The sequence below is a fragment of the Mirounga angustirostris genome, unplaced genomic scaffold, assembly GCF_029215605.1.
Source record: "Mirounga angustirostris isolate CCGP_5_RB_7025 unplaced genomic scaffold, mMirAng1.0.hap1 SCAF_9, whole genome shotgun sequence".
NCBI classification, from domain to species: domain Eukaryota; kingdom Metazoa; phylum Chordata; class Mammalia; order Carnivora; family Phocidae; genus Mirounga; species Mirounga angustirostris.
In genome coordinates, this window is record NW_026991717.1 from 55,742,965 (window position 1) to 55,770,684 (window position 27,720).

Sequence of the window (27,720 nt, forward strand, 5' to 3'; positions counted from 1 at the left end):
ACTTTGTAAAACCCCAGTACTGGTGGTAAGAGCCGGCTTCCGCCTGTGTTCTAGGCTATTCTGTTTCCTAACTTAGCCCGGGTTAGATAGTTTCATGGGAGCAGGGGCAGGAAACATGTATTGTGCCCCTGGCATAGCCTGGACTATGCAGTAACTTGCACAATGCCATGAATTTGAACTACCTTAGCTACCTGGTTGAAAAGAAAAGAAAAGAAAGAAAAGAAAAGAAAAGAAAAGAAAAGAAAAGAAAAGAAAAGATAGGCAAATAACCCCCTGAGTATAGTCAAAGCTCTGAAGCACACAATGCCCATTTATTCTTTTCTTTGATAGTGAGAGTTGGATTGTTCTCAGTAGTTTTATGTGCGGCCCCTCGTATTAAGTTTCCTCGATTTGACTGCCATGTGGCAGTAATTTAAGCAGGAGCCTTTACAGCCCTGTAGTTCAACACACTGCCTGTGGATCAGCAGCACCAGCATCACTTGCAGGCTTATTGGAAATGTAGCATCTCAAGCCATTCCCCAGACACACTGAATCAGAATCCGCCTTTCAGCAAGATCCCAAGTGACTCATATGTGCACGAAATCTTGAGATGCCTTGCTTACAGAACCTAGAACCTTCTGGATGAAAGTGACCTGATAGAATCATAAACCTGGGGTCTTTGAGCAAAATGTGATATTTCCTAGGATATTTAGTCTAGACCATGCTAAGTCCTGATCCTAGCAGCTGAGTTTCATGACTTTTTTTTTTTTAGACATAGCATTATTAGACTCCATATGTGGTCATAAACCAAGTACTCACATTTATGAAAAATATTAGCAAAGCAGGAAAACTAGAAAATAAGTCTCTAGTGTTCCCTTGTCTGTTCAATAGAACTGATCAAAATAAGAAAAGTAGAAATCCGTTTTCTGTGAGAGGCTTCGTCACCTCGACCCCCCATTCTGTTCTCCTCCTAATGACATTCTCTTCTGCTTGGAGATATCGACGAGTGTCAGAACGGCCCTGTGTGCCAGCGAAATGCCGAGTGCATCAACACGGCGGGCAGCTTCCGCTGTGACTGCAAGCCCGGCTACCGCTTCACCTCCACCGGCCAGTGCAATGGTGAGTGGCCCCCTGCCGGCTGCCTGGGCCCGCCAGTGGCCGGGCTTCATCCTGCTTCCCGTACCTGGCTATTTTTGAGAAGGTCAGGTTGAAGAGTACGTGAGTTATGGTTTGGACTGCTGAGTTCCAGTAGCTAGACTAGCAAAAAGAAAATTGTTGAAATGTCTAAACACAGAGGCAATGTTTTTAAAACAAGAAATATATCCTCGGCCTACATAGATTTCATATTTGCCAATCTCCTGCCCTGCTGCAAACACCCCTTCCCACAAATACACACACATGCACACACGTGCACACACACACAGTCCCCTGACCAGTATTCAGGGCCAAATACTGTTTTATTTCCTTTTACATAATTCCCCTTAGGGCAGGAAGTTGTCACCTTTCCAGCCTCACACCCCAATTCTAGACAGTGAGCCTCTCCTGAGCAAGAGTAACCTGCATAAACTAAGCAAAAAGGACCAACAGCACCACTTTTGCTCCTAAACATCTAACAGAACTGAGGGCAGCAAACATTAACAGCCTTTTATTAGCTATAAGTCACCTACAGTAAAATGAGAAACTTTCCCCTAGAGGATAGATTATTTCATTGTTCACTTTTGTCATGGATGTGGTAGAAATAAGAAGGATGAGTTAGCTCAAATGGATGGTAAAGTTTTAAGTATCTGATGGCATCTTCTAGCCAGTGCACCAAAATTAAAACACCGGTGTTTCAGCCCAGAAACAAAATTACACCTCAGAATGATTTTCATGTGAGTTTTTGAGTAATTATAAATCATTGTATATTTAGCATGGCGGTCAGGAAGAATGTGTTATTTTGCTATGGTTCATTTCCCAAGGAGTTTCCTGGATATTTTATGCATTTGTGAATGAAACAACACAAGGGAACGTGGTCAGATTTTCCTTGGATTTCCTTGCCTACCAGTGATTAAGTGGTAGGAAGTGTACTGTTCTCTGTAGGGTATTTTGCATTGTTTTATTAGACCTTGGTGGGAAGAGGGTGTAATAGCAGAACAAAAACTCACTTTGAGAATCAAGGCTTGTTTTGTTGGGTTTAAAGGAACATGTGCAAGTGTTTAGCATTTTGTCAACAAAGCAGTTGTTATCCATGTATTAAAAAAACAGGACAGGAAAAGTGGGGACGTCTCTGATATGAGTCACAATACCCTAGTGTAACTTGGCATTTATACCACTTCCCTGCATTTTGCTCTTTAATTTATATTTCTTTGAAACTGGGCAGAATAATTCCAATCAAAATAAGGAATTACTGGTAATACAGAACGTGTCATTTCACACCATTTCACGCTCAGGTGAGAAGTGGGACGAGCTATTTATACATCAAGACAACACGTCCAACTAGGGCCTGTTGAAGCTTAAGCCCTGCCATATTTTCTTGTAGAACATCAGCACAAATAAAACTCATCCAGCACTAACCAGGGATAAGTACTGTGAGTGAGTGAGTGTTGTTTGTAGCCAAACTCACTTTCCCTCATTCATTGGAATCCTCGGAAGAAAGGGAATGTACTTGAGTTTTGCAATTATTCAGCCTCTAGGGCAGAGGACTTCACTCTGGAATTATCTTCATTTATGTCTTTTAAAATATGTTAAAATGTCTTCAAATGCTATCCTATGCATGACATTTTTTCAAGCACACTGCAAAAATACCCCTCTTGCCCTGTGTTTAAGATGAAAAGAACCAAAATTTCCTTTCCATCATTAGATTTTTATTTGAATTCATAAGTACATCATTTCAAACCCCAAATCACAGCTGGCCATATTACCCACATTGTTGAGAGAAGGAGTAGGTATCTAAGCCCAGGAGTTTAGTCCGACTTGAGGAGCTGTATATTTAGAGCAAATGTAGCCCCCTTCTGAAATGTCCTGCCCAACTAAAGGCAAGAGACATGCCCTTCCCTGCCACTTCCTCATGATCTCTGTCTGCTGTGTTTTTTTCCCCCCGAAACCGTGTTTAAACCTCCTATCTCTGCCTCAGACATCATTTCCTGGGAGCTCAAACCCTGGTGCTTGTAGAAACCTAGTTTTCTGGTCTCCAGACAAAGTGAACTTCACAATTAAGTTCTCTAAAATTGTAACTTTCTATTTTACCATTAGAACCTCTAAGTGCTCCATGTTTCCTTTTCTTAAAACCAACATGAAATGGCACTGTGGGAAAGAAAATTCCTAATTAGAATTTTCCTAATTCCTTCTCTAAGAAGATCCGTAGTGCACTCTGTTTCCCGTGGGCCCCAGAGAGAAGACAGACCTAGTCCCTTGCATACTTGGAGATCCAGTACTCCCTGAGGGCACCCAAGGTTCGGTCCAACTCTGGTAGGCTCTGAGACACCCTTCCTCAAAATCAGCTCCTTTTATAGAGCTTAGCAATGGAACTAAATTTCTTCTGCCTATCCAGTTTGCTCATTTTAAATCCATTTTCTCCAATGGGAATGATCATAATTTGTTAGGTTAACAAGCACTTCTAGATAGCTCCTAAGCTGCTGTATCCCAATTTCTCCATTAAGATGATATATTCAAGCTCACTTGAGACTTTTCAATTGTATGGTGATTCATCAAGTCTAATGTTCTGTATATTGGAAGGAGGTAGTCATAAAAATGGCAGCCTGAGCACATGAAATAGAGGGCAGATCTCTTCAGGCATGAGCACAACTGCTCTGGGCACAAAAAGTGCCCATTCCCAGTTGCTGTCTGCTCAGTAGACAAGACAAGTCAACAGCAAGTTTGGATGATTCAGACGGAAGCAGGGTAATTGCTGTGCTTTACAGAATCTACACTCAAGTTGGCATTCTGCTGTTGGCTCTCTTTTATGACAGTTGGAAAACCAGGATGATACAGTGCTCTTCGGATGACACATGTCCTAAGCGTAGAGTCTTGAGAGCTTTAAAAAATTAAATTAGAGGCATTAAGTAGGCATGTGGTTATACCATTCATAGATTCACCTAATAAATTCTTCCCCTCAGATAATCAGATTTCAGGAGAGCAACAGAGATTCAGTTGATGATAAATATAATTTAGAGCCTAAAGACTGGCAGAGGCAAGATGACAGGGCTTTCCTCTGAATGAATATGAATAAAAAGAAACATCATTAGGATTGTCAAGGGCTAAAAGGAGCCATGTGTACACATGAAGATGGAACAAAAAGTTGTAGGAGTAAGACAGAACAATGAAGTGAAACTTGAACAAGGGACAGTGTGGGTTGTCCATCAGGAAAACCTATCTTAGCAGTGGGATTTGTTTGATGCTGATACAAATTTCCAAAGGAAGCCACGAAGGGTCCATGACTTGAGGCAGCAGAACTTGACTAGACAAAATACTTAACTCATTCCACAGTCTGTGATATTGCTGAGGCACATAATCAAACGGATTATCTCCCAGTTTGGACTCTTCTTCCCCATTCTAAATTTTCTCACCTTTCAGAACATTTTTCCCATCCCTTCATGAATTATTAACATACTCTGAATGTGCCCAGTAAATGAGAGTAAGTTTTAACTAATTTTGAGATAAAAATAAATATAATGCCAGTGTCTGTTCTACTGGCTTGGTTTAGAGCTAGGATCAATCCTGAGCATGATACCTAGAAGTAAGTTATGTAATGCAATTTTGTCTCCTAAACTCTACCTAAGATACTTAACGATACTTTTTATCCACAGATCGCAATGAATGTCAAGAAATCCCCAATATTTGCAGCCATGGACAGTGTATTGACACAGTTGGAAGTTTTTATTGCCTTTGCCACACTGGTTTTAAAACAAATGCTGATCAAACCATGTGTCTGGGTGAGTGTGTGATTATCGTTTTATTTTTAATTGATAGCCTGTTGAAAAATTCATTTGCATCTGAATACATAGAAAAGTTAATACTAAGCCTCCAGTATTAGTTTTGCTGTTTGTAAAATAAAAACACAAGCAGGCCTGTAGCATTAACATGCTTTGGTATTTAATCTTTGGCAATCTGAACATAATAAACCTCTTCCTTGATACTCATTTGGCTGCGAGGTCAGAAAAACTTCTGACTAAGGGAAAAACTGAGAAAAATATTAAGACAAAAAGTATTTTTTATTAATGTTAATAGGCTATTATTTTATGAAATCTGTGTGGGTTTGCCTTACTGGAATAGAGTGCAGCTTTTGAGTGTTTGAATATGAGCATTTTTTGAGAAGCGTCTATAGTTTGTACCAGATCCTCAAAGGCAAACTTATAGATCCCACAAAGGCAAAACAAAACAAAACAAAACACATTGTTTCTATGGGAAGAGAGCTCAAGATTTTAAATCTCTTCCCCCTTGCTTTCAGTACTAAATCAGGATGCTGATTTAGAATAAATTCCAAATATTAATCAATCATGTTCTCTCTTTTCCTCCTTCCTTTTTCTACTTTCAATCACCATCCATTAAGTTTTCCGGGCACTCCCTGAACATGATTCAGTTTCACAGCTGGAAAAAAGAAGAATCAATAGAATCTTATGTTTTAACAGCTTAGCTTTCGCTGTAATTGGGTTCACCCATTAGGGCACCTTCTTATAAAGTTTTGTCTTCTTCAGAACAGATAACCGGTTTTAAATTAAAGGAGTATCATGAGCCCTGCTTGTTCCTGGGAAGCTTACCCTGGCAGAGCAGTGGCACCCTGCACTAACAGTCTTTTTTCCTCTTCCATCTTGATTGTCTGGAACCCTCTACCAAGGAGCCTGCCCTACGGAAGAATTTCACTAGCTTGGCTAAAAACGAATCAGACAGCAGCTGTTGATTGCTGGCAGCGTGACTCATCCGAGTGCAGTCCTGCAGCCACAGACACACACACATCGGATTACTTTGGGGTCAGCAAGAGCTTTCTGGTTTAGGATCCCAGATAACTCGTCTTCATGTCCCAAGTTTGAAATGAAAGGAAATCCTAACTCTGAACACTGCATTTGGCTAACCTGAGGTGTTGTCTTCCACTCCCAGAATCTCCCTGCCTGTGCCCTCGCCCTCCTCGTTCTGCCTCACTCCCTCCCGCTAACCAGCAGGATCAACTTTCTTTCATTTTAATTTTTTATTTCCTCCTTGATATAATGTAACCTGCTGTATAAGAAAGTTGCAAGTTGCTGTGGTGCAGTGCAAAGACAAAAAAGATGCCAAAATAGCTTTATAAAATAGTCAAAGAGAAAAGTCATAGACCAATAAAAAGACAAATAATAATGCAAGGGTGTATCAGGAGAGCCCCATTAAGTGCCATCACTTGGCATAGTTTGGAAGGGTGAGATAAGTCACCAGTAGTGGGACTAGTCATGGGCTTTTAGGGGTGGACTGGGAAGAAGGAAGGGATGTCGAAAATATCAGGTGAGTTAGAAACCTGATTTATTTTGTTGCTGATGTCTGGGTAATATTAGGTGACTCACTGCTTTTTGGTAAATTGGAGTGAGAATCTTAAAGGCTGAAGTTTGCCAAAGGTGGCAGCAAATCAAGACCCAGAGGCGCACAGAATTTTCCATTTCCAAGTGAAAATATTTGAGAAAAGTGGCAAGGGTGGAGAATTCTAGAAGTCAATAGAGTAAAATAATTCTTGTCCAGTTCTCATGTCCTTAGCTTGCCTCCTTCCACATGCCAACCAAGGAAATGGTTTATTCCCAGGGTTTAGATCCTCGGCTCGTGCTGATGGCTCACGGGGAGCTGCCACTGATCAAGATGTTCTTAGCCTGCACCTGACGCATCGTGAACCCCACAATGCCCTTCACCCCCAGGTAGCCACTCACCTCTTCCTCTGTTAACGGCCATGCTTCTCTGTGCCCGTTGTTCCTACTAGACATAAATGAGTGTGAGCGAGACGCCTGTGGGAATGGAACTTGCCGCAACACCATTGGGTCCTTCAACTGCCGCTGCAACCACGGCTTCATCCTTTCCCACAACAACGACTGCATAGGTACGTCTGCAAACCGGCGGGCGCCGGAGGAAGGCCGCTTCCTGTGCGCTCTGTGCAATTAGCAGCCTCTCCGGGGTGCCGGCCGGTTTTCTTAAATACATGCCCTCTAATGCATAACACTTAGTTAAAGGAGTTGTCAAATATAATGTCCTAAGTAAATGTCAAATAGACTAACTACAGCCATGACTTTTATTAAAATGCCTCATTAGCAGCTATAATTTTTATATGTACCGGGCTGTGAATTCAATACATTTTTAAATAAATTGAAACAGTGACGTCTTAAAACATACAAAAGTGATTTTTTGTATGGAAATTTCATAATTCAGGAATTATGTGGACCTACTTGTCTCAATGTTTCACTAGACCCTTGCTTGAAAGAAGTCAATTATTGAATCTATAAAATCCTCCCTATAAAACCTGCTATGTTATTTATAAGTGAGATTAATGTTCCAAATTGTATATCATGCTAGAGGCTAATTGTATATACTTCTAATTACAAGAATACTTAATACCCTCAGCTGTACTGTGTATTAGGAATTCAGTTTTAGCTTTTAAAAATGAAGCATAAAGGAAGATCAAAGTGAAACTCATATAAAGTTCTAATATAAATTATCAATCTCTAATTAATAGAATAGTGTAATCTTGTTAGGTTTTGATAGGCGAGGAAAGCCAGGTGTATTGTTAGAAACTAGATCTTTATGGGAATTTTTAATGCTTGGCTGTGCCAGCAAAGTCCACTGAAACTTAGAAGAAGTATTTCTCCCTTTAAAGCTTTTGTTCATTGCTGGAATTTTGACATTTTCTTTGGAATATATCAAAGGATATTTTTTTGGCAGATGTTGATGAATGTGCAACTGGCAATGGGAACCTTTGCAGAAATGGCCAATGCATCAACACAGTGGGGTCCTTCCAGTGTCGATGCAATGAGGGCTATGAGGTGGCTCCAGATGGCAGGACCTGTGTGGGTAAGCGTGGCCTCATTAGCAACTGTAATTTTTATATGTACCCTCCATGTACCATCCGAAGAATGCTCCCAGAGATGAAAGGATCCTGCAGGCCCTATCACCATGCTTCCTTCAGAAGCCTCGAGGGGAAAAAATCCGAGGAGAATTTCACTAATCCTACCTGTAGACTGTATGTGTGCATGCGTGCGTGCGTGTGTGTGTGTGTGTGTGAGAGAGAGAGAGAGAGAGAGAGAGAGGACACATTTCTCTGTTATGTTTTAAAATTAAGTTATTGCATTTGCAGGAACAGTTAAACTGTTAAATTTAACAGAAACTTAAATTGTCCCATAAGCAATTGTGATTTGCTTTCTTATATTTTTTTTCTTTAAAATAGCTTTGTGGGAAGCTCTTATACAGTCTTTGGGTGCGCACAAAAATCTGCATTCCCACTGACTTTTCACATGCTACACTTTCCTGGAAATACTTAATTTGTGACAGGTCACATAAAACATGGTTGGTCTACTGCACACTTCTGAAAGCTGATAGAGCTTCTTTTTATTGAGTCGTTAATTTTTCTCCATGGTAGTTTTATGTATTTCTTTGATTTGATTCCAGTTTCTTGAAATTTTAATTGCTTGATGGAAATCATGCCAACGGGAACCTCTTCTTTCTTTTTCCCTTTTCTTTGCAGATGTCAACGAATGTCTTCTAGAACCTGGAAAATGTGCACCAGGCACCTGTCAAAACTTGGACGGGTCCTACAGATGCATTTGTCCCCCTGGATACAGTCTACAGAATGACAAGTGTGAAGGTAAGAGTGGGAGGACTGTCAGTGTTCGTTACTGCATTGGCATTCTCCAAGTCAGTTTTTATGATGGTGTGCTGGTGTTTTTTTATCAGAAACAAATCCAAGAGCAGAGGGTCTGACTTATGTTCTCGCACTCAGATGATGAGACAAGAACATCCAATTCTCACGCTAATATCTGATGACACTGTTTTGCTCTGTGCATATGGGTGGTCATATGGCCCTGACTCTTTTCCAATGTGCTTTTATGCAACTTGTAAAAAATCCTGGATTACATATTTTTAAGTGCCAATAGGTTGCAACTACAAATAGCTTCCTGATTCCAGCTAAAATCTTTAAGTGACCACATTCGAGGTTCGACGAATGTGGCTGTATAATTTGTCTATGTTGTTTGACTCATAGAGCAGTGAAAATGTGTTACACAAATAAATTCTTAGCAAATTTCATAGTACTGCGTGCCTCAATACATATGTCATTGAACTAAATGAAGGACATTAATTGCCAGAACTTCATAAATAACTAGGCTGAAAGGATTTTTAAGAAGTCACCTAGTCCATGCTCCCACGTTTAAATAGGTCTGTATCTAACCCATAATGAGTAAGAATTTTCTCCACTTTTAATACCATGGGGAAATTTTATTATATATCCAATTTAAATCATAGTCAAGTGATAATATTCTAAATGGAAACAGTTTATCAAAATTAGGCCTACATGCAAATTATTGTAAGTGTTATTTTACTTTTACTAAAGATCAGCCTTATTTACTCCATGAGTAATGCAGAATTCCCCTAAGATGAACAGAATGGAAATGTATAGACAGAAAAATGACTTCCCGAATACTGAATAATGTGCCCATTCCGCCATCCTTGTCAATATCCTTATGAAGTCATCACCTATAGGTTAATTTCTACCATAAGAGAAAGAATCCTAACGACAATGACAAAAACAACAACGAAAAGAAATACTTGAGCATTTTTACAAAAGTTGGCCTTTCTCTTAAGAAAAGTTTGGATGTGGGAGAGGAGGGCATGTGGGAATGGAGTCATTCAGTCATCAGCAGCAGCTCAGATGCGTTAATACACCACAAGCAACATGATGCAATTATAAAGGCACTGTAATAACATAAGAGTGATGAAGAGACTGGTTTTGCCCTAAACAGGAAGATAATCACTTTGAGTTGCACATACCTATTGTGTGGTATTTACAATATTGTCAAGATAATGGAATTAATTTCCTAACTTCCTCTTAGTTGAACCTTGTTGGAGGGAACTCATATAATATGAATACATCTTGATGTAGGTAGAACCCTTTGCACAAATGCAAAAATAAAGAGCCCCATGATATAAGAGATACATGTTTTGTTGGGGAAAAAAAGGTATTTCCATAAAAATAACATGGCTCAGAATCAAGACTTAACTGTTTTTTACTACAAATTCCTGCTGAAAATCAGAGGAAAAGATAGATAAGTCTGTTGGAAAGAGTGCCATACTTTTCCCATATATAGGGTGATCATGTATTTATTGATCAAACCAAGACAGTTTTAAGGAGGACGCTATTAATAACAAGGCCGGGACAATAAGCATAAGCTAGGACTCTCCTAGGAAAACTAGGGCATATGGTTACCCAAGCCATTCAAACTTCAGTGTAGACCATCTTTAATCAGCCCTTCCTAGGGTTAATGTATATTAATATGCTAAAGGAAACATCACAATTATAAGTGTATCAAATTCCTATTATCTATATGATGAAAGAAAAACTAGCTTCTACAAGAAAGACATTTTTGTGTCTTGAGAAAAACTAACCTGCAAATGAGAGTTAGGAAGGAACCCCATCTTCTGTGATATCTTTAGTTTACACTGCACAAGGTTATTTTCATAGGTGTTATTATTCTTGTAAAATTCATAGTTTTAGGGCTATAGCACAGGGTGTTGGGGAAAGCACTGCAGATGGATGGAGGGGAATAAATTTTTGTTTCAAAGACCTGGATCTCTTACTAACTTATTGTCAACACAATTAAAATTTCAAGCTTCTGCTTCCTATGCAGTGGTGAAGTCAGACCCTGGAGTTTCTTGTTTCTTTCCTAGCTTAGGGTGGTAGAAAATTACCTTTTCTAATTAGCCAGGCACCTGAGTCTAGGTAAGAGATGTTTCTCATTGTATCCCTTAGAAGGCACTTGGGGATTCCCTTTTTACAACAAGAATTTTCAAGATTACTTTTTAAAAAGATATCAGAGCTTAGAAGTCCACTGACAGCATAATGACCCAGGAAAAATCTTCATTATTGGGAGGGTTTTGAAACTCAGTTGCACTCTGTACTTCCACACTTTGCATTCAGTATTTGATGGTGTCTCCATTGTGTTTTGATTTTGACACATGTAATTCTTTTAGATATTGATGAGTGTGTGGAAGAGCCAGAAATCTGTGCCTTGGGCACATGCAGTAACACTGCAGGCAGCTTCAACTGTCTGTGTCCGGATGGGTTCTCCTTGTCCTCCACTGGGAGAAGGTGCCAAGGTAAGTGCCTTTGAAGGCTTTAGACTTCCATTACTCTGTGTTTATTTGTTGTGGTTTCATTTTCTTAAACATGGCAAAGCTTTGATTCTTTGTGAAAGAGAAGATGGAGAGTTTTCGTTCACCCAGACGTCTAATGATTGCCGTATGTCAGAAAGTTCATTTTTACTTTTAAGGTTGAAAACTCATCCATCAAGTTCTGGTTGCTTGTATAACAACTGCCCTGGCACTTAAACCTATCTCTCCCCCTAAGAACACAGATGCTGATAGGTCAGTCAGTGCGGGGTCAGCCATGAGCCACTGACTCCTGCAAAGCCTGGGGACAGTTCAGCTCCATGGTCTCTGCCTCTGAAGAAGTAACTCGGTACAAATGTGGGCCAAAATCTAGACTCTCGGTCAGAAAAAGACAGGTTAATCCATATGCTTCCAGGATATAGTGCCCATCCCTTACATGACAAATTTTCTAAGAAAACAGAAAAATAAATTTGAACTGACCTGGACTCTTGCTGGGACATAGTCTGTTTTCAGGACTAATACTTGTGAACTTAAAAAAAAAAAAGCCTGAACTTAAGCCTAACACAATATATTATATCCCAGAAAACTGTTTAGATTTTAGTAAACAATGCAATGGTGTGTGTCTATCCATTTATACATACTAGCTTAATGAATTTAGAACAAAAAACCCCACACAGACACACATATTTCTCCCCTCTACCTCTGTGTTCTGTTGTTTGTCATTTTCTTGTTCAGGTTTTTTTTTTCTTGGTTATTTTGTCTTGGTTTGGTTTGGTACTGTATTACTAAATAAAAGACAATGGATATCATTTCAGATTCCAAAAATTGGGTTTGGGGTCTCAGATCTGCCATCTGTAGCCTAGGGCAAATCATTGGATCCTTTGGAAGTTCAATTTCCTCATTTTATTTTTATTTATTTATTTATTTATTTATTTTTATTCTTATGTTAATCCCCATACATTACATCATTAGTTTTAGATGAAGTGTTCCATGATTCATTGTTTGTGCATAACACCCAGTGCTCCATGCAGAATGTGCCCTCCTCAAAACCCACCACCAGGCTAACCCATCCTCCCACCCCCTCCCCTCTAGAACCCTCAGTTTGTTTTTCAGAGTCCATCATCCCTCATGGTTCATCTACCCCTCCAATTTCCCCCACTTCATTCTTCCCCTCCCGCTACCTTCTTCTTCTTCTTTTTTTTTCTTAACATATATTGCATTATTTGTTTCAGAGGTACAGTTCTGAGATTCAACAGTCTTGCACAATTCACAGTGCTTACCAGAGCACATACCCTCCCCAGTGTCTATCACCCAGTCACCCCATCCCTCCCATCCCACCCCCCATTTCAAACTGTAATAATACCTGCCCAACCAATCATATTGAATAGGTAAAAAGCTTTGTTGGTTTCTGAGTTGTTCATAGACTCTTGTTATTCTATTGATTAACTTTTTGCCTTCCTTTCAACTGGTCCTTTTGTTACTCAATATTTAGAAGTGTGAAAGGGGAGTTGAGAATTCTCTGCTTGGTCTGATCTCATAGGTCACTGTCAGAAGCCCACGTGGATTTCAGGCTTGTGGGTGGGGTGATACTTGATTCAAGCAGATACTCTGTTATGGTACAGACCAAGCCAGATAAATTCTAAGTCCTACTCCCTTGTTTTTGTGTGCCTTTGGCTTGGCCCAGGTTTGGAAAGAAAGCAGTGAGAAACCAGGTGTGAATCTGCCGATGTGGCAGACCAGAGGAAACTCATAGGCTATTAATTCAATTTGCACTGGCCTGTCACAGAGCAAGCTAACGCTGCAGGAAGAATCAGCCCAGCTGTGAGCAGCCTTGCCACATGCTCAGCTCCAAGAGGCAGAGCCAGAATTGAGGAATGCAAGCAGGGAAAGTGACTTTTGTAGTTCTGATGAAATTTCAAAGGTCATTAAGGGCTCTTTGCAGATGGACTGGTAAACAGGCATCCTAGTGAGTCCTAGTTCAAGTGTGTGGGCAAGCACAGCTCTCTTTCCCATTGCAAGGCACCTTTGATTAATAAACCAAATCTAGAGAATCACCACAGGCAAATGTAAATCTCCCACAGGGCACACATTTTCCTGAAGCCAGGGAATTAAGAGCTGGGTTTTACTTATAAGGTGACAAATTAGGAGTCAGGTTTCTATGCCCATGAAATGAGAAAATTCCTTAGAACCACAGATAATGTTTTTGAAGGAACAATTGTGGTAAGACTCAGGTGAACAGATCCGGGTACCTGAAGGCCACAGATATAAATTGGCCACTCCCACTTACAAAGTTCAGTGAAGGGAATTTGTCACTTAGGCTCACTGTAAACTTCATGTGTTTGAGCCTGTGTAATGGCTAGATTTTTTTCTTTTTCAGGAGGCAGGATGGTAGAGTGGTGGTGGGGAGACAAGGCTGTTTTATGGAACAGGGTCATAAGAGGAAAAGAGAATGTATCTAGATTTAAAAGAAACATTGTAACTGGAAGACAACAGAGACAATTGAATTTTAATATATTTGTTGAGACATTTTTGTGAGTAGTCACTAAATTATACCTTAAGATAGTTATAGATATAAATAATAAACATAGAACATTGTATGTGACAATGAACTTGAAGAATAAAATCAAAGAGTGTCCTTCAAGAAACTATAATCTGTTAAATCTTGAAACTTCTCAGCAAAGCAAATATTTGGATGGCAGATATGCCACAGGATGAGGACTGGCTTTTATTGCACTTGACTTTCAGAAGAGTAGTTTTCTGAAAGATGCCTGTTAAGTCCTAGCTATCACAGGTGTGGAAGGAGAGTAAAAACTAGCAAGAAAATGTATCTGGAAGAGTTGGTTGAAGAAGGTGAGCAAACTCATTGGGGAAGAAGGCCAACTGAATTTGACTTACTAGAGTCTCGTAAATATGAGTTGAGTGAGTGAGTGATTGTTATTTTTACTTTAATTCATGAATATTTTCCTTCTGTGGTCTTTGACAACTCAGTTATTCTTACGTTGTCTCCTTTGTCATGAAATGAAAGCTCTGAAATTGTCTTACCAGAAATGCGTCAGTGGCTGTAATATGTCATAATATGCCACCTAAGGTTGAGAAACAGTGACAGGAGAGAGCATACCTGATCATAAAGAAAGAAAGGGGAATTGTACAAAATGGGTATGGAAGCATTTCCTTAAAACCTGCAGATTTTAGCCTCTGTGTATCTAGAGAGGAGTCTGCAAGGCTTTAGATGTCAAATCTGAGGGAAAACACTCCAGGCTTTTGGATGAGCTCATTTTTTTAGAGCCACCCAGTTTGCTCTATAAGAATTGGTAGAGTCCATTTCCAAAATTATGTCAAGCAATGTTGGAGAATTTTGTAGCAACTAGATCCCATCTTCCATGTTGTCACCAAAAAATAATTGGTATTAAAGAAATACATTCTTTCAAAGAAAGGTTATCCTGCCTCCTATCCACCCATCTCCCTGCCCTCCTTCTGTCTGTTGAGCTAAACAACCTTCTGTATCTTGCATGTGTGTGCACACACACATGTATAAAGTCTGCAGAAAGCACCATGTGCATTTTGTAGACAGCATCTACATCAGTAGCTGCTTCAGCAAATGACCATTATTGTTGTATTTTTGCCAGTCCACAAAATTGCCACATCTTTATTTACTCTATGCCTGGACTCAAGGGTTTTATTTTGCTTTCCGGGCTTAGGGGACCCAGAATAAACAACATAGTGTGATAGCAACAGTAAGTACCAGAACTGGGAGGTCTACCTTAACCCTACTACGCTCGCTAAATGCTATCCAAAACACACAAACACAGCTGTCAATGCAGGGGTCTTGTGAATGATTCCACTTCTGAATGTCTCCACCCTGAAGTCACTGATGATGTCAGTTTTGAAATGTGATAGTGTTGGATTTTGTTATTCACATCAGGTTATTTTGGAAAATTCACTGCAATGAGAAATAAAGTGAAAGCCGCATAGATGTATTCATCAGATCTTACTATAGAAGTCACCTATGACTTTAAAGATCTGAGCCCAATTTCTGTCGTAGTCACTTAGGTTACAGTCTTCCTATTGTAATGAAAAGGGAGCACATTTAACAGGATGGATTGTTTCTTGTTCAGTATTATACAGTAATGATGCAGTAGGAAAGGATCTAAAGGGTCTCCTGGATTTATGCTGCAGATTTGCGAATGAGCTACTGTTACGCAAAGTTTGAAGGAGGAAAATGTTCATCACCCAAATCCAGAAATCACTCCAAACAGGAATGCTGCTGTGCCTTGAAGGGAGAAGGCTGGGGTGATCCCTGTGAGCTGTGCCCCACTGAACCTGATGGTAGGTCCACCGTCTGCATTTCTCTTTGGGCCCTTCATAGGGCCAACTGGTTATGAAATAAGAAGGGTTGTACGTAGGCCCTCAGGAAAGATAAGACAATTTAACTGTAAGTCTACATAAAATATCCATTAAGATTATTTTAACTCAGGAGCTGGGTAGTTATTTTCTTCCGAAATGTGCTATGAATCGGGGCTGCCCAAGTAGTAGGCACACCAGCTCTGGGAACCTTGTTCACTTCCCCTGGTATCGGGGCTTTTCTCGTTCATTGTTTCCCGACATGTGCAGCATGTGGCAATCTGGCCACCACACGTTGCGTGGGAAGCAGCCTGTAGCTAATTGCCATTGGTCTGTCTACTAACAAGTGTTCGTCTCTACCGCAGAGGCCTTCCGCCAGATCTGTCCCTATGGAAGTGGCATCATTGTGGGGCCTGATGATTCTGCAGTTGGTAAGTGGCCTGTGCTGGATTCCCAGCATTTCTTGATATTCTTAACTCTTCCCTGCCCTTTATCCAGCCATTCTTCCTTTTATTTTTTTTTAAAGATTTATTTATCTATGTATTTATTTGAGAGAGAGAGAGCGCATGAGCAGGGGGAGGAGCAGAGGGAGAGGGAGAGAGAGAATCTCAAGCAGACTCCCTGCTGAGTGCAGAGCCCGACATGGGGCTCGATCCCATGACCCTGAGATCATGACCTGAGCTGAAATCAAGAGTTGAACGCTCAACTGCCTGAGCCACCCAGACGCCCCTCCAGCTGTTCTTATTTCTCCACACTCATCTTGTAAAATAAAGCTCTACTTTTCATTTAGATACCAATTATATTATTGTACTGTATGGTAATATTATAATATTAGATATTTCATTGATTAGATGCTGAAATGATCATAGTTTACCTTTGTGTTTAAAAAACAGTACCTTGTTATTCACTATTTTTTTTCTCCTTTGCATAAGATATGGACGAGTGCAAAGAACCTGATGTCTGTAAACATGGGCAGTGCATCAATACGGATGGCTCCTACCGCTGCGAGTGTCCCTTCGGCTACATTCTGGAAGGGAATGAATGTGTAGGTGAGTAATAGATCTGTTTCTTCCAGAGGGATTTTCCAAATTAGAAATTAGGCCATAGAGCTTTCATACTAGGAAGCGTAAGTACCAGGATTGGGACAGAAGTAATTTTGTGCATTCATTCATGCATCATTCATCTGTAGTACTAGTTGAGTACCCCATGTCCCACGCTCTTTGTCTACAGCAGTGACCCAAGCCAACATGTTTCTTCCTTGCATGGACCTTACAGTCTATTGGGGAAGACACTGGACACATCTGAAGACATGGTGGAAAAGAAAACATTATCATCTATTTTTTAAATTAAAAAAAAATTAATGGTCATAATCTTATTCTCTCAATATGTAAAATACAACATTTATCCAGATTTTATTACATTTAGTAATGTGAAAGGCTATGTACATAGTGTAAACTCCTCGTTTTTGCTCTCTTACTAAAATTTCAAAGAATGGCTATGCCTGACCTTTGACCTCTTGATGCCTACTAACACAAAATTGAATCCAAGTATTATGTCTGTTCCTCTAAAATTTCACCCACAGCTATTACCATGAAGTGTAAGCAAATTCCTTAGTCTTTCTAGGCCTTAGAATGTCATATTATACAAATAGACTAACTTATTCCTAATTACCCTGCAGCTCTAAAACTCAATGATAATATGATTTTTATGAACTCAAAAGAGAGAAAATATTCTGGACAGTGAAATGCAATTTCATAGCAGAACAAAAGCAAAGTTGTCAATGTTTTCTCTTCGGAATCTTCAGTTAGTGCTCCTGTGTGCATGCTAAATGAGCCTGCTCACCGACGTCTCTCTACCACAGCCTCTTGCCTTCACTGTTTGACTCAGAACCCAACAGAAGATGTAACCCTGATGATAGTCCATCACTAGTCCATATCCTAGAGAACTAAGATAACAATGTTATTTCTCAAAAATTTCCCTTTCCCAAAGGAAGATACTCTCCCTCCAAGAAATGTGTCAGAAGGACAGTCAGGATTCTAGATGGATGGGTTGGGAGGCATAGATATTTTTTAGACCTCCTCGGTAAGACTTGTTCTCTCTTCACGGTTGTTTACAGAGATCATACCCTAAACATATTTCTTTCTAGCTTTTCTTCTGCCTAATGTAAACCATCTGGTTTCAACAGAATCAACAAAAAAATCTTCTTGAATCTTGATTTTATCCAGTGTATTAATTTTGCTTAACCTCTGGTCTCTCGTTTTGTGTAAGCTTAGTCTTCTATTTTATATCTGGCAAAAATCCATCATGTTTAAGGCTTTTTGGAGAATGATGTAATGTAAGGCCAGACTGGAGATGTATTTCTAGCTTTATGTAAGTGAAAACTTTTGACTTGTGAGAGCAGCCTTGTTTTAACCCTTGGAGCATCTATTCCTGGTCAATTTAGCTCTTCATACATAATATGGGAGGCTGGAGAAGCTCAGGAGAAGAGCACTAGGAGGGCTGGAAGCCCAGATACTGTCACTGTTAGTGCCACTGCCACTTAGCAGGTCAAATTTCACAGCTATAAATCTGTGGATAAGACACGTGCACTCCTTTCTTGTAAAGGCAGAATGAGGATCAAACAAGATGCCACAGATCAAAGTACCCCAATAGAGTGAGAGGTATTATTTGAGTCCAAGCCCATTTTTGTCTTCATTCAGCATGTATTGAATACACTCTTGGTCACTTGCAGATACTGATGAATGCTCTGTGGGCAATCCTTGTGGAAATGGAACCTGCAAGAATGTGATTGGAGGTTTTGAATGTACCTGTGAGGAGGGATTTGAGCCTGGTCCAATGATGACTTGTGAAGGTAAGCCTCTTTGCAGAAAAGTTGTGGTTACATGTTCTGGTCATGGAGACAGTAGTTGGCTGATTACAGTTCTTGATACTAAATACCACTTAGGGCGTACAGAATAAAGAACATCTAGGCCTGATGGGCCATACCATTATTCTCCTGGTTCACAGCACAAATCACACTGTATAATATAGAGAGTTCTTTTTGGTGTCTCCCCATTACAAGTATTTAGATACAACTCCCATCTTGTTTGCGACCTTCTTTCTTATTTTCCATTTTTCCCTTCTTTTTCTTTCTTCATCTCCCATGCTCCCTCTCTTTTTCTTTTTTCTTTTCTACTCATAGAAACATCTGCACACTGACATAACCACCAACATCCTATAGCTATCTGGGGGCAATCACAGCAAAAGATGTTGTCTACACTCTGTAAGCATCTGCCAGTATGCCTAGTAGGATCAATGTATGGAGAGAAGGGAAGGAAAGGGAGTGTCTAGAACAGTGGGTCTCAAAGGGTGGTCCCTGGATCAGCCACATCAGCATCACCTGGGAACTTGTTAGAAATGCAGACTTTCAGGCCTCATCCCAGACCTCCTGAATCAGAAACTTGAAGAGTGGAGCCTAGCAGCCCTCCGGGTAATTCTGATACACTCTCAAGTCAAGACCACTGGTCACATAAGAGAATGAAGGTGAGGTGAAGGTAGAGGATAAAAGTGGTATGAAAGCGAGCTTTTCTTAGAGATAGGTCCTATTGATACCCATTGTCCTAGTTGTTGCTGAATCTTTAAAGGCTATCACGAAATATGATCTGGGGTCTCACTGATGTTCTCAGTCAGCATCCCTGGACTTAGAAAGAAACATGATAATCAAGATGGTCTGTTTTAACCTTGCTTTTCCAAAACATATTCTGCTGGTTCCAAACTTATGGAATCTGTAGAAATCTCTTTTATCTATTAATGGTAAAGTCATTCCTATTTAAGGTTAGAACTTGGGCATCAGTGTGAAAACTCTAAAGTGTTAAGTTATTCAGAATACCATTTGCTTAGGCTCGGGAATCACTGTTATTTCACAGGAGCCTCTTTTCTATGGGGAAGGGGATGTGGTTAACAATATTGGATGGGTCTGCTTCTGTTCTGACTGCAATTGAGTTGACAGTTGTTTTGACTGAATGGGGTAAAACTGATTCCCACACTATATGACTCTAGGGAATGGCAAGTGGTTAGCTTGACTCTTAATATCCAGAATTTCAGAAATGCTCCCTATATGTAGGGTGGTCTATAATTTCCCATCCATCTAAATAACATTGATAATTATACCAGGACAATAAGCCAGAACTGAGACTGTGCTAGGAGAACCAGGACCCACAATCCCCTTGCCCATACCAACTGTAAAATAACCAACTCATTCAAGTCATCAAGACTGCTTGGTGCATCCATGTTGATGGCAATGAAGCATTTCAACTTTTGATAAAAATAGACTTTTTTTTGGTTGATGCTCATGATCCATTATTTTCATGCTCCCTTCTGTTGCAGATATAAACGAGTGTGCCCAGAATCCTCTGCTTTGTGCTTTCCGGTGTGTAAACACTTATGGGTCATATGAATGCAAATGTCCTGCTGGATATGTTCTGAGAGAAGATAGAAGGATGTGCAAAGGTGAGACATCCGTGTTAAAGGTCATCTAACCTGGGGGGCTCTCACTCTATCTATGATGGGAAATGTCTCTCCAAAGCATCTATCAGTAGAGAAAGGCTGGGAATCAGGGAACTCTGCTATACTCCATGGACAGTATGGGGGTCATCACTGCCCATAGTATGATAATATTAATTAAATTATATTTTTTAAATCCCCATCACTAAGGGATGTTATTTTCCAAGAATGGGGGTAGCATATGGAGTCTATTTTAGTTAAATAATTCCATTAAAAATGCTTACTGAGTGCCTACAATTACTGTGGCTCTGGACGAGGCTCTGCTGTACAAAGTTAGGTAAATCATGGGGCTCCTTGAAGAGCACGGATTTGCTCCTCCAAGGTCTTAAATGAGCAGCTACTTGTTCTCTTCAGATGACCTAAATAGGATTTTTCTTGAAGGTGAACAGATTTCCTAACTAAGAGCTCTGCATCACATGCAGGATAAGCCCAAATTTCTCAGCTCAGACCATGTGAAGGAGAAAGATAAAGAGAGGGAAATGCAATAGGACAATAAGGTATGGGGAAGACCTGTCCACACCAGAAGAAAAGAAATGAAGGAAGGAAGAACCAGAAGAGAATATGATATTTGTGAATGTTTGTCTTTTCCTCAAAGTATAAAAACTGAAATTTTCATTATACAATGATATTCTAATCATATTAATAATCTAATCGTATATCATATTAATATTACATAAAATGATATGTTATTATAATTGTTATATAATGGAAGCTTTGGCTTATTATACTATATTGTAATTATAATGCTGTTGTTATATTATGAAAGTTTTATAGAAGACCTTTTTAGGTGAATTCATCAAAAAGAAATTAACAATCACGCTTCCCACCTTTGAAGGGGTTACAGTTAGTTGGGGAATAATTTCATCATCAAGGTCAAAGTAGGTGAGAAGACTCCTTCCCAATCCAAGGAGGCCAGTGCCCACGAGACGAAAGGAAACAGGTTAACACTGAAAGAAGTGTAAATGAAAATTGATGATACCATCTCATGCTTAAAAGTCAGGAAATTAGCGCAGCTTCTTTTCTAATTCACGGGTGCACATTCTTTCCAGACGAGGATGAGTGTGAGGAGGGCAAACACGACTGTGCTGAGAAGCAGATGGAGTGCAAGAACCTCATCGGCACGTACATCTGCATCTGCGGGCCTGGGTACCAGCGGAGACCTGATGGAGAAGGCTGCGTAGGTAAGCAGGTCCTGGCCCAAGGAGCTTCGAGTGAGTCGGGTGACAAGGGACAGAAGTGACTTGGTGTCTGAGTCCTTGGGGGCAATGTGTTCTTCTTGGACAGAGCCATCTTCCCTCTGTTCCCTCATGTCACGGTTTCCCTTGGAGAGCCCCTTGCCTCTTGCTTATCTCTGAGTTCCAGAAGCATCATCATTCTCTCCCTCCGAGCCGGCCTTTGTCTACCTTCTCAGCCCATGTTGCTGCCAGTACTTGGCACCAGGTGTTTCCTCTACTTCTTTCCTTTACTCCTATATTTTTTGTTGTTTCAGGCTAGGTTCTCTTCACCACATTGGAATGTCTTTCAATTGTCCCAGCTTTGCTGTTAGCACCGACATTGAATGACAGATGCCCAGTCCCTCTGAACCAGGAATAGCATTAAACCAGTGGGCTCTTCCTCCAGGGAATCTGTTCTTGTCTAGAGTGGGGCCCTGGCCCTGGTATTTTTTAAAGCTTCCTAGGGATTGTAATATAGATCCTCCACTGAAAACCACAGCTTCAGACTAGGGATAGGCAAATCATAGCCCGGGGGCCTGCAGCCTGCCACCTATTTCTGTAAATTAAGTCATATTGCAGCATAGCTGTAACCATTCATTCAGACATTGTCCATGGCTCTTTCATGCCACAATGGCAGAGCAGAAGAGAGTGAAGGCAACAGAGACCATATGGCCTGCAAAACCTAAAATAGTTATTATATATAATACAGTAATACTATAATATTACTACAATTTAAAGTAAAAGTTTCCCAACCTCTGGTTTGAACAATCAGTACAGGAGAAAATTATTAGAAAGTTCCCACATGCTTCCTTTCCATTTTTAATAATCAATGATGCCAGAAAAAGAAATCTGATGTTGTCAGTCAAGAAGCTCAAGAATCTCATTATCCCCTTACCTTGTAAAATACAGAATTAAACAGTAATTGAAGAGCAGATTTTAAAAGCACAGAAAAAGCATTTGGACATAGGAGCACACACCAACTCTTCCAGGCTCAGTGGTTCTCAACCTCAGCTGCCCACTGGAATCACTTGGAAAACTCAGGTCCCACTCCAGACGCTCTGATTTAATTGGTCTGGGGATGGCGTGGGCATCAGGATTTTTAGCCTGTTTCAACAGTCCTGTAGCTGTCACCTTCCAACTCTGCTTCTCATTATGAGATCTCTGCCTCGGGGGCTCAGAACTATTCTGCAGGGGATGCACCTAAGCAAGTCACTTTATTTATGATCTTTCTAAAAAAATCATTAGAATGGGATGCCTGGGTGGCTCAGTCTGTTAAAAAATCATCAGATAATTCTAAGAATCTCCAGTTTGTCTTAGTGCTTTTTTTTTTTTTAAACCTGAGACTGGATTATGATTATTTCTCAATAATATTGTTAAAGTATTACAATAAATGTAATCTATGTTGAACTGGAAGATTATATATAGACCAATTCTCAGGTCAAAACTGACCCATCACAGACAGTATTCTGATGAAGTATTATAATATTTCTCTAATGTGTGATCTTTTTTTTTCCCCCTTCACTTGAAACAATCCTTTGGGAATCCTTTGTATGGACAGATATAGAAAATTGTAACTTTATCAAGTGGAAAATGTATGTGTACCTAAATTGCAGTCATCTACATTTAAGTATATCAAAATGCCATCAAGTATGTTTTTTAAAGGACAGAGGTATACACACACACACACATTTGCTTGTATGTGCCAAATCCATTTCTAGGATACGTGAGAAACTGGCAGTAACACAGGGTTGGCTCCCAGGATGGGAGTCTGGTGGATGAGGAAGAAGGGAGGAAGGGGCACTTTTGCTGAATACTCTTATACCTTTTGAATTGGGAACCACGGGAGACAGTTACCTATTCGCGAGCTAAAAAAAAGAAAGACTCCATCCTTGCGCAAAGGGGTGGGATGACTGCTCTTGTGTTTGCTCTTTCCACGAAACCCCACAGATGAGAATGAGTGTCAGACCAAGCCAGGCATCTGTGAGAACGGGCGCTGCCTCAACACGCGGGGCAGCTACACTTGTGAGTGCAATGCCGGCTTCACCCCCAGCCCGGCTCAGGACGAGTGCCTTGGTGAGTGCAGACGACCGGATGCTTGCACAGCACCCCCCACCCCCGCCTTCATGCTGGGACACTTGGCACCCCAATCTCTCATCTGAAATCGTAGAAATGGTTAAAATTTGAGGCAGGTTCCTATTTTGGAAGGGACTTAATGACTGCGATTTGTCCATGGGGCTCAGCACCACCCGCAGCTGCATTCTTCCTTTGCTAAGTGTATCGATGAATCACTCGTTTGGAATTTCGTTCTCCGCTGCCTTTTGAAGCCCTTGGTGCCGAGGATCTGTTTCTGTGTGTTTTTCTGCTCCTCTCTCTCGATAGCATGACCACTCCTCCGTATTTCAGGGAGCAGAGAGAGTTGTCACCTTGCGTGGGCACTTACTGAATTTCTTGTCTTGTTTCCCTCAGACGTCATCCTTTCTCTCTTACTGCTGTTTCCAGCTTTCCCTTCTCGCTTCTCCTCACCCAGGGTAAAGTGTTTACATCCTTTTTGGGTTTTATATTTGACCACATTCTTAATATATTTTGTCATGCTCATCAAATTGCCTGAAGTCCCCTTTGCGACATAATGTCCCTTCCAGACAACCGGGAAGGGTACTGCTTCACGGAGGTGCTCCAGAACATGTGCCAGATCGGCTCAAGCAACAGGAACCCTGTCACCAAGTCGGAATGCTGCTGTGATGGAGGAAGAGGCTGGGGCCCCCACTGTGAGATCTGCCCCTTCCAGGGCACTGTGGCCTTCAAAAAACTCTGCCCCCATGGCCGAGGATTTATGACCAATGGAGCAGGTACTTCCTTGCCTTCTGACTTATGCCCAGTGGAGCAGGTAACACTTACGGTCCAAAAATACTTGCAGGGAATCTGCTTGTTTGTCTTATGAAAAACAGTTGAGAGTACGGAATCTGCAGTAGGGGCTTAGGCTGAGCGCATGCTTGATGTCAACCGAAACCCTTTATTATGGTGTTTCAGATGTTCAAGGCCAGGTTGCCAAAGCTGTGTGTGCTTGGGCTCCTGCCTCTGCATCACAAGGAGTCCCCAAATTTTTAAACAGAAGTTTGTTGTAAGTCAGTTATTGGTTACTCAGAGTGTCAATTTGTTAGAAAAACCGTGGCATAAATGATCCCTAAATTCCTAGACTAGTCCACCAATATGCATTTTAACTCGTAAAATTGGCTGAAATATGCTGCATGAAGGAAGTATAGACAATGCTGATATTCTGGCAGTTAAGACCCAGTTGCCTCTGGAAAAGCACCTGCTGCTTTCACCTGGGAGGCGTGGGGAGGCTGTCGCAGTGTGAGAGGCTGCTCCAGAGAAGCTCCAGGCCTGGGATCCTCCGCAGCAGCTGCGTTTGTTTCCAGCCTCGTAAACGAGAAGGGAGAGAGACTTCTCCAGCTCCTTGGGAAGGAATCAGAAGGGAGAGGGGAGGAAGGAGAGTAAGTAGGGTTTGTGTGGATGTTGGAAAGATGTGGCTGAAGGTAGAATCACAGAACTGGATGTGGGAAGACACAGAACTGGATTGGACGGGGTGACCCAAAAGCAACTGATGTTTCTTCCAAGGATGAGAAAATGAGATGGTGGAAAAGACTCGCTTCTCGAGACCAGGGAGGGCAGGCAAAATTGCATTTCAGAGGAAACTCAAAAGAATTAGGATAAATAACATCTGTTGGTATAAAATGATCGTTTGGCAATCGAAGGCTAAGAACTCATTTGGTATTGGCACCACACCGAGCAGTAAGGAGATAGATGGGTCACAGTGTGGAAGGACAGCTGCTTCAGTGCTCGACAGTGCATAGCGACCAGATCTTTCTCCCTGTGGTGGAGCTGTGAATAAGGCTCTCTCTTCCTTATCAGGCTTCAAAAACCCCTGCCCGGGGATCCACCCCAGAGCCCTAGTGCTTCCCTCACCAAGGGAAGTTTGGTCCCATTTCCCCAATATTATACAGTTTGAGATTTTTCAGGATTAACTTTAAATACAGCCAAAAGAATGGAAGGAAACTTTCCTCCTTATTTTGGACATGCACTGTTAGAAAAAAATGGGATTTTTCTTGTCAAAAGAGCCTACTGCTGTGCGCCATTTATGAGATGTCAGTAGGAGGCAAGCTTGATGGCATGAGATAGAGCAAGGAGCTGAATATGTCTGGATGAGACTGGTGTCCATGGACCCAGAGGGAAAAACTATACATTTAGAAAACCGATTATCTTTAAAGTGTTCCCCTGGCCTGATGAGTTATTATACTGTCGTCCAGTGCAGTTATTCATTTGCCTTTCAGGACAATTACCATTACCTATGAAATGGATGCTGTCATCCCTTTGTTTTAATTTCTTAGGTGCATGAGATAGTAACACAATTTATTAGTATTTACAGTAAGGTCACCCCTACATACTGATGTTGCCCATTTTATAGTGTCTTTCTTAATCTCTGTTTGTTAAATTAACAGATATTGATGAATGCAAGGTTATTCATGACGTTTGTCGAAACGGGGAGTGTGTCAACGACAGAGGATCCTATCATTGCCTATGTAAAAATGGCTACACTCCAGATATAACTGGAACTTCCTGTATAGGTAAGTGCTCTGTTTTTGGTGTCGTTTATTCCGAGTGGAAATTGTACATTTTGGGAAAAAATTAAAAATCCTCAAACCAAACATCTAAAAAGCTTCTATAATTTCATAGGAAAACCTAAGACAATGAAGTTATTTGTTAGACCCTATGGGTACTGAGCATCATTTTAGATGGACAGTCACACAGTATCTTTTTGATCATAGATCTGAATGAGTGCAACCAGGCCCCCAAACCCTGCAATTTTATCTGCAAAAACACAGAAGGGAGTTTCCAGTGTTCCTGCCCGAAAGGCTACATTCTGCAGGAGGATGGAAGGAGCTGCAAAGGTAAAGTAGAATTTGCCTGCACCCACTCACCTGCCTCCTGGGCACATTGTTGCATTCCCTGTGCATTTGAGGAATCCATAGGCAAGCTCTCCACAGGCAAGAAGTGCTTCCCTGGGGTTAGTGCCTCCCTGGGATCTCCCTGCCACCCACTTCCTGTGGTGGATGGCTGGAGGCTGAGGCCAGGAAGATTGCAGCAGGGGGTGGGGTGGGGTGAGGGGGTGTGCAGTGGCAGCAGGAGCCATTCTCAATGCCTGCCCCTTGGGCGTCCATGGGGGCTGCCCATGAGGGTCTCAGAGACTGTGGAGCCAGATGTCTAAGGCTCAGGTGGGGCAGATTCCTAATTGACTACTTCCTTTCTGCTTTCTATTTATTCTATTGATGTAGTCAAGCTATTCAACAACTATAGAGCCCAAGTCTCTGGCATTGTCCTGCCTCAGATTAATTGGTGCCTAGAAAACACTGTGCCTAATTAAGTAAACACTTTTTCTAGGTTTTTGTTCTGCTAAAGAGGGCCATTCCTGCCCTCCCTACCTTATCTGGGTGAGCCATAAATATCACAAAGAATTAAGAAACAGCAGAACTCTATGCAGAAATCCCTCTTCAACCAGAAGTTATCCTTTGCAAAATTCTGTTGGTGTAAATTTACTCCCAGAAATATCTTCCTCAACAGTAAGAATTTCACATATTGAGTGAATAGCACAAGTAAATCAAACTTAAGGGTAATTTTTAAAAGGAGGGATTTGGAGAAGGATGTGGAGACCAGATGGCAGAACAAGAGTTAGAGCGTTTCTACTATGAAGCCTTGACAGCGTAAAAGGAAAGTAAGGGAAGTTGAATGGTGAGGTAGAGTGGAAGTGGAGAGCAGGGGAAGTAGGACCCTCAACCCCATTCTTGTGTCTGCTGGAAGGAGAGTTAAGAGACTTGTAACATAGGATGACAGAATAAACAATGCCTGAGGTTTTCCTATGCAGCACAAATCCTATATAATCCTATAATTTGGGGAGAGGAAGTTGAGAGACCTACTTAAAAATTCTAGCTTAATAAAAGAGTTGTTTACAGCTTTGTTCTCCTCAAACATAGAACTTATTCTCCATCTGTGGATCACAGTGAGCTCTGGGCAGTGTGAGGCTGTAACTCAGAGCCGTAAACTTATTCATGTAAATAGAGAACCAAATTAGAAAATCTCTCATTGTGTATGTTATCTGCACCAAGCAAAACAAATTTACAGCATTTTTCCAGCCTGTGGGGGCAGAAAAATCCTCAAAAATGTCTAGCAATTAAGAGATGAAAAATGGAAAGTAAATTTTTTTACAATGTGCCAAATGCACCAGTGATGCTCTCTTTATGGTTTTAGGAGTGGGCAGAGCAGCAATGGGATTCTTACAGATCCCCTCACA

At 41.0% G+C, this 27,720-nt stretch overlaps 1 protein-coding gene across 1 annotated transcript in view; it reads left to right on the top strand.

The window, feature by feature from the left end:
* FBN1 (fibrillin 1) overlaps positions 1-27,720 on the top strand; it is a 229,046-nt gene that overhangs the window by 188,027 nt on the left and 13,299 nt on the right. Inside the window, exons 44-59 of the mRNA XM_045900130.2 lie at positions 976-1,098; positions 4,764-4,889; positions 6,890-7,006; positions 7,843-7,971; positions 8,642-8,761; positions 11,143-11,268; positions 15,457-15,606; positions 15,987-16,052; positions 16,554-16,670; positions 18,353-18,472; positions 19,987-20,109; positions 21,213-21,344; positions 23,325-23,450; positions 24,017-24,223; positions 25,874-25,999; positions 26,201-26,323. Coding sequence (XP_045756086.1) covers positions 976-1,098; positions 4,764-4,889; positions 6,890-7,006; positions 7,843-7,971; positions 8,642-8,761; positions 11,143-11,268; positions 15,457-15,606; positions 15,987-16,052; positions 16,554-16,670; positions 18,353-18,472; positions 19,987-20,109; positions 21,213-21,344; positions 23,325-23,450; positions 24,017-24,223; positions 25,874-25,999; positions 26,201-26,323 — 2,031 coding nt within the window. The remainder of the gene's footprint in view (positions 1-975; positions 1,099-4,763; positions 4,890-6,889; positions 7,007-7,842; positions 7,972-8,641; positions 8,762-11,142; positions 11,269-15,456; positions 15,607-15,986; positions 16,053-16,553; positions 16,671-18,352; positions 18,473-19,986; positions 20,110-21,212; positions 21,345-23,324; positions 23,451-24,016; positions 24,224-25,873; positions 26,000-26,200; positions 26,324-27,720) is intronic.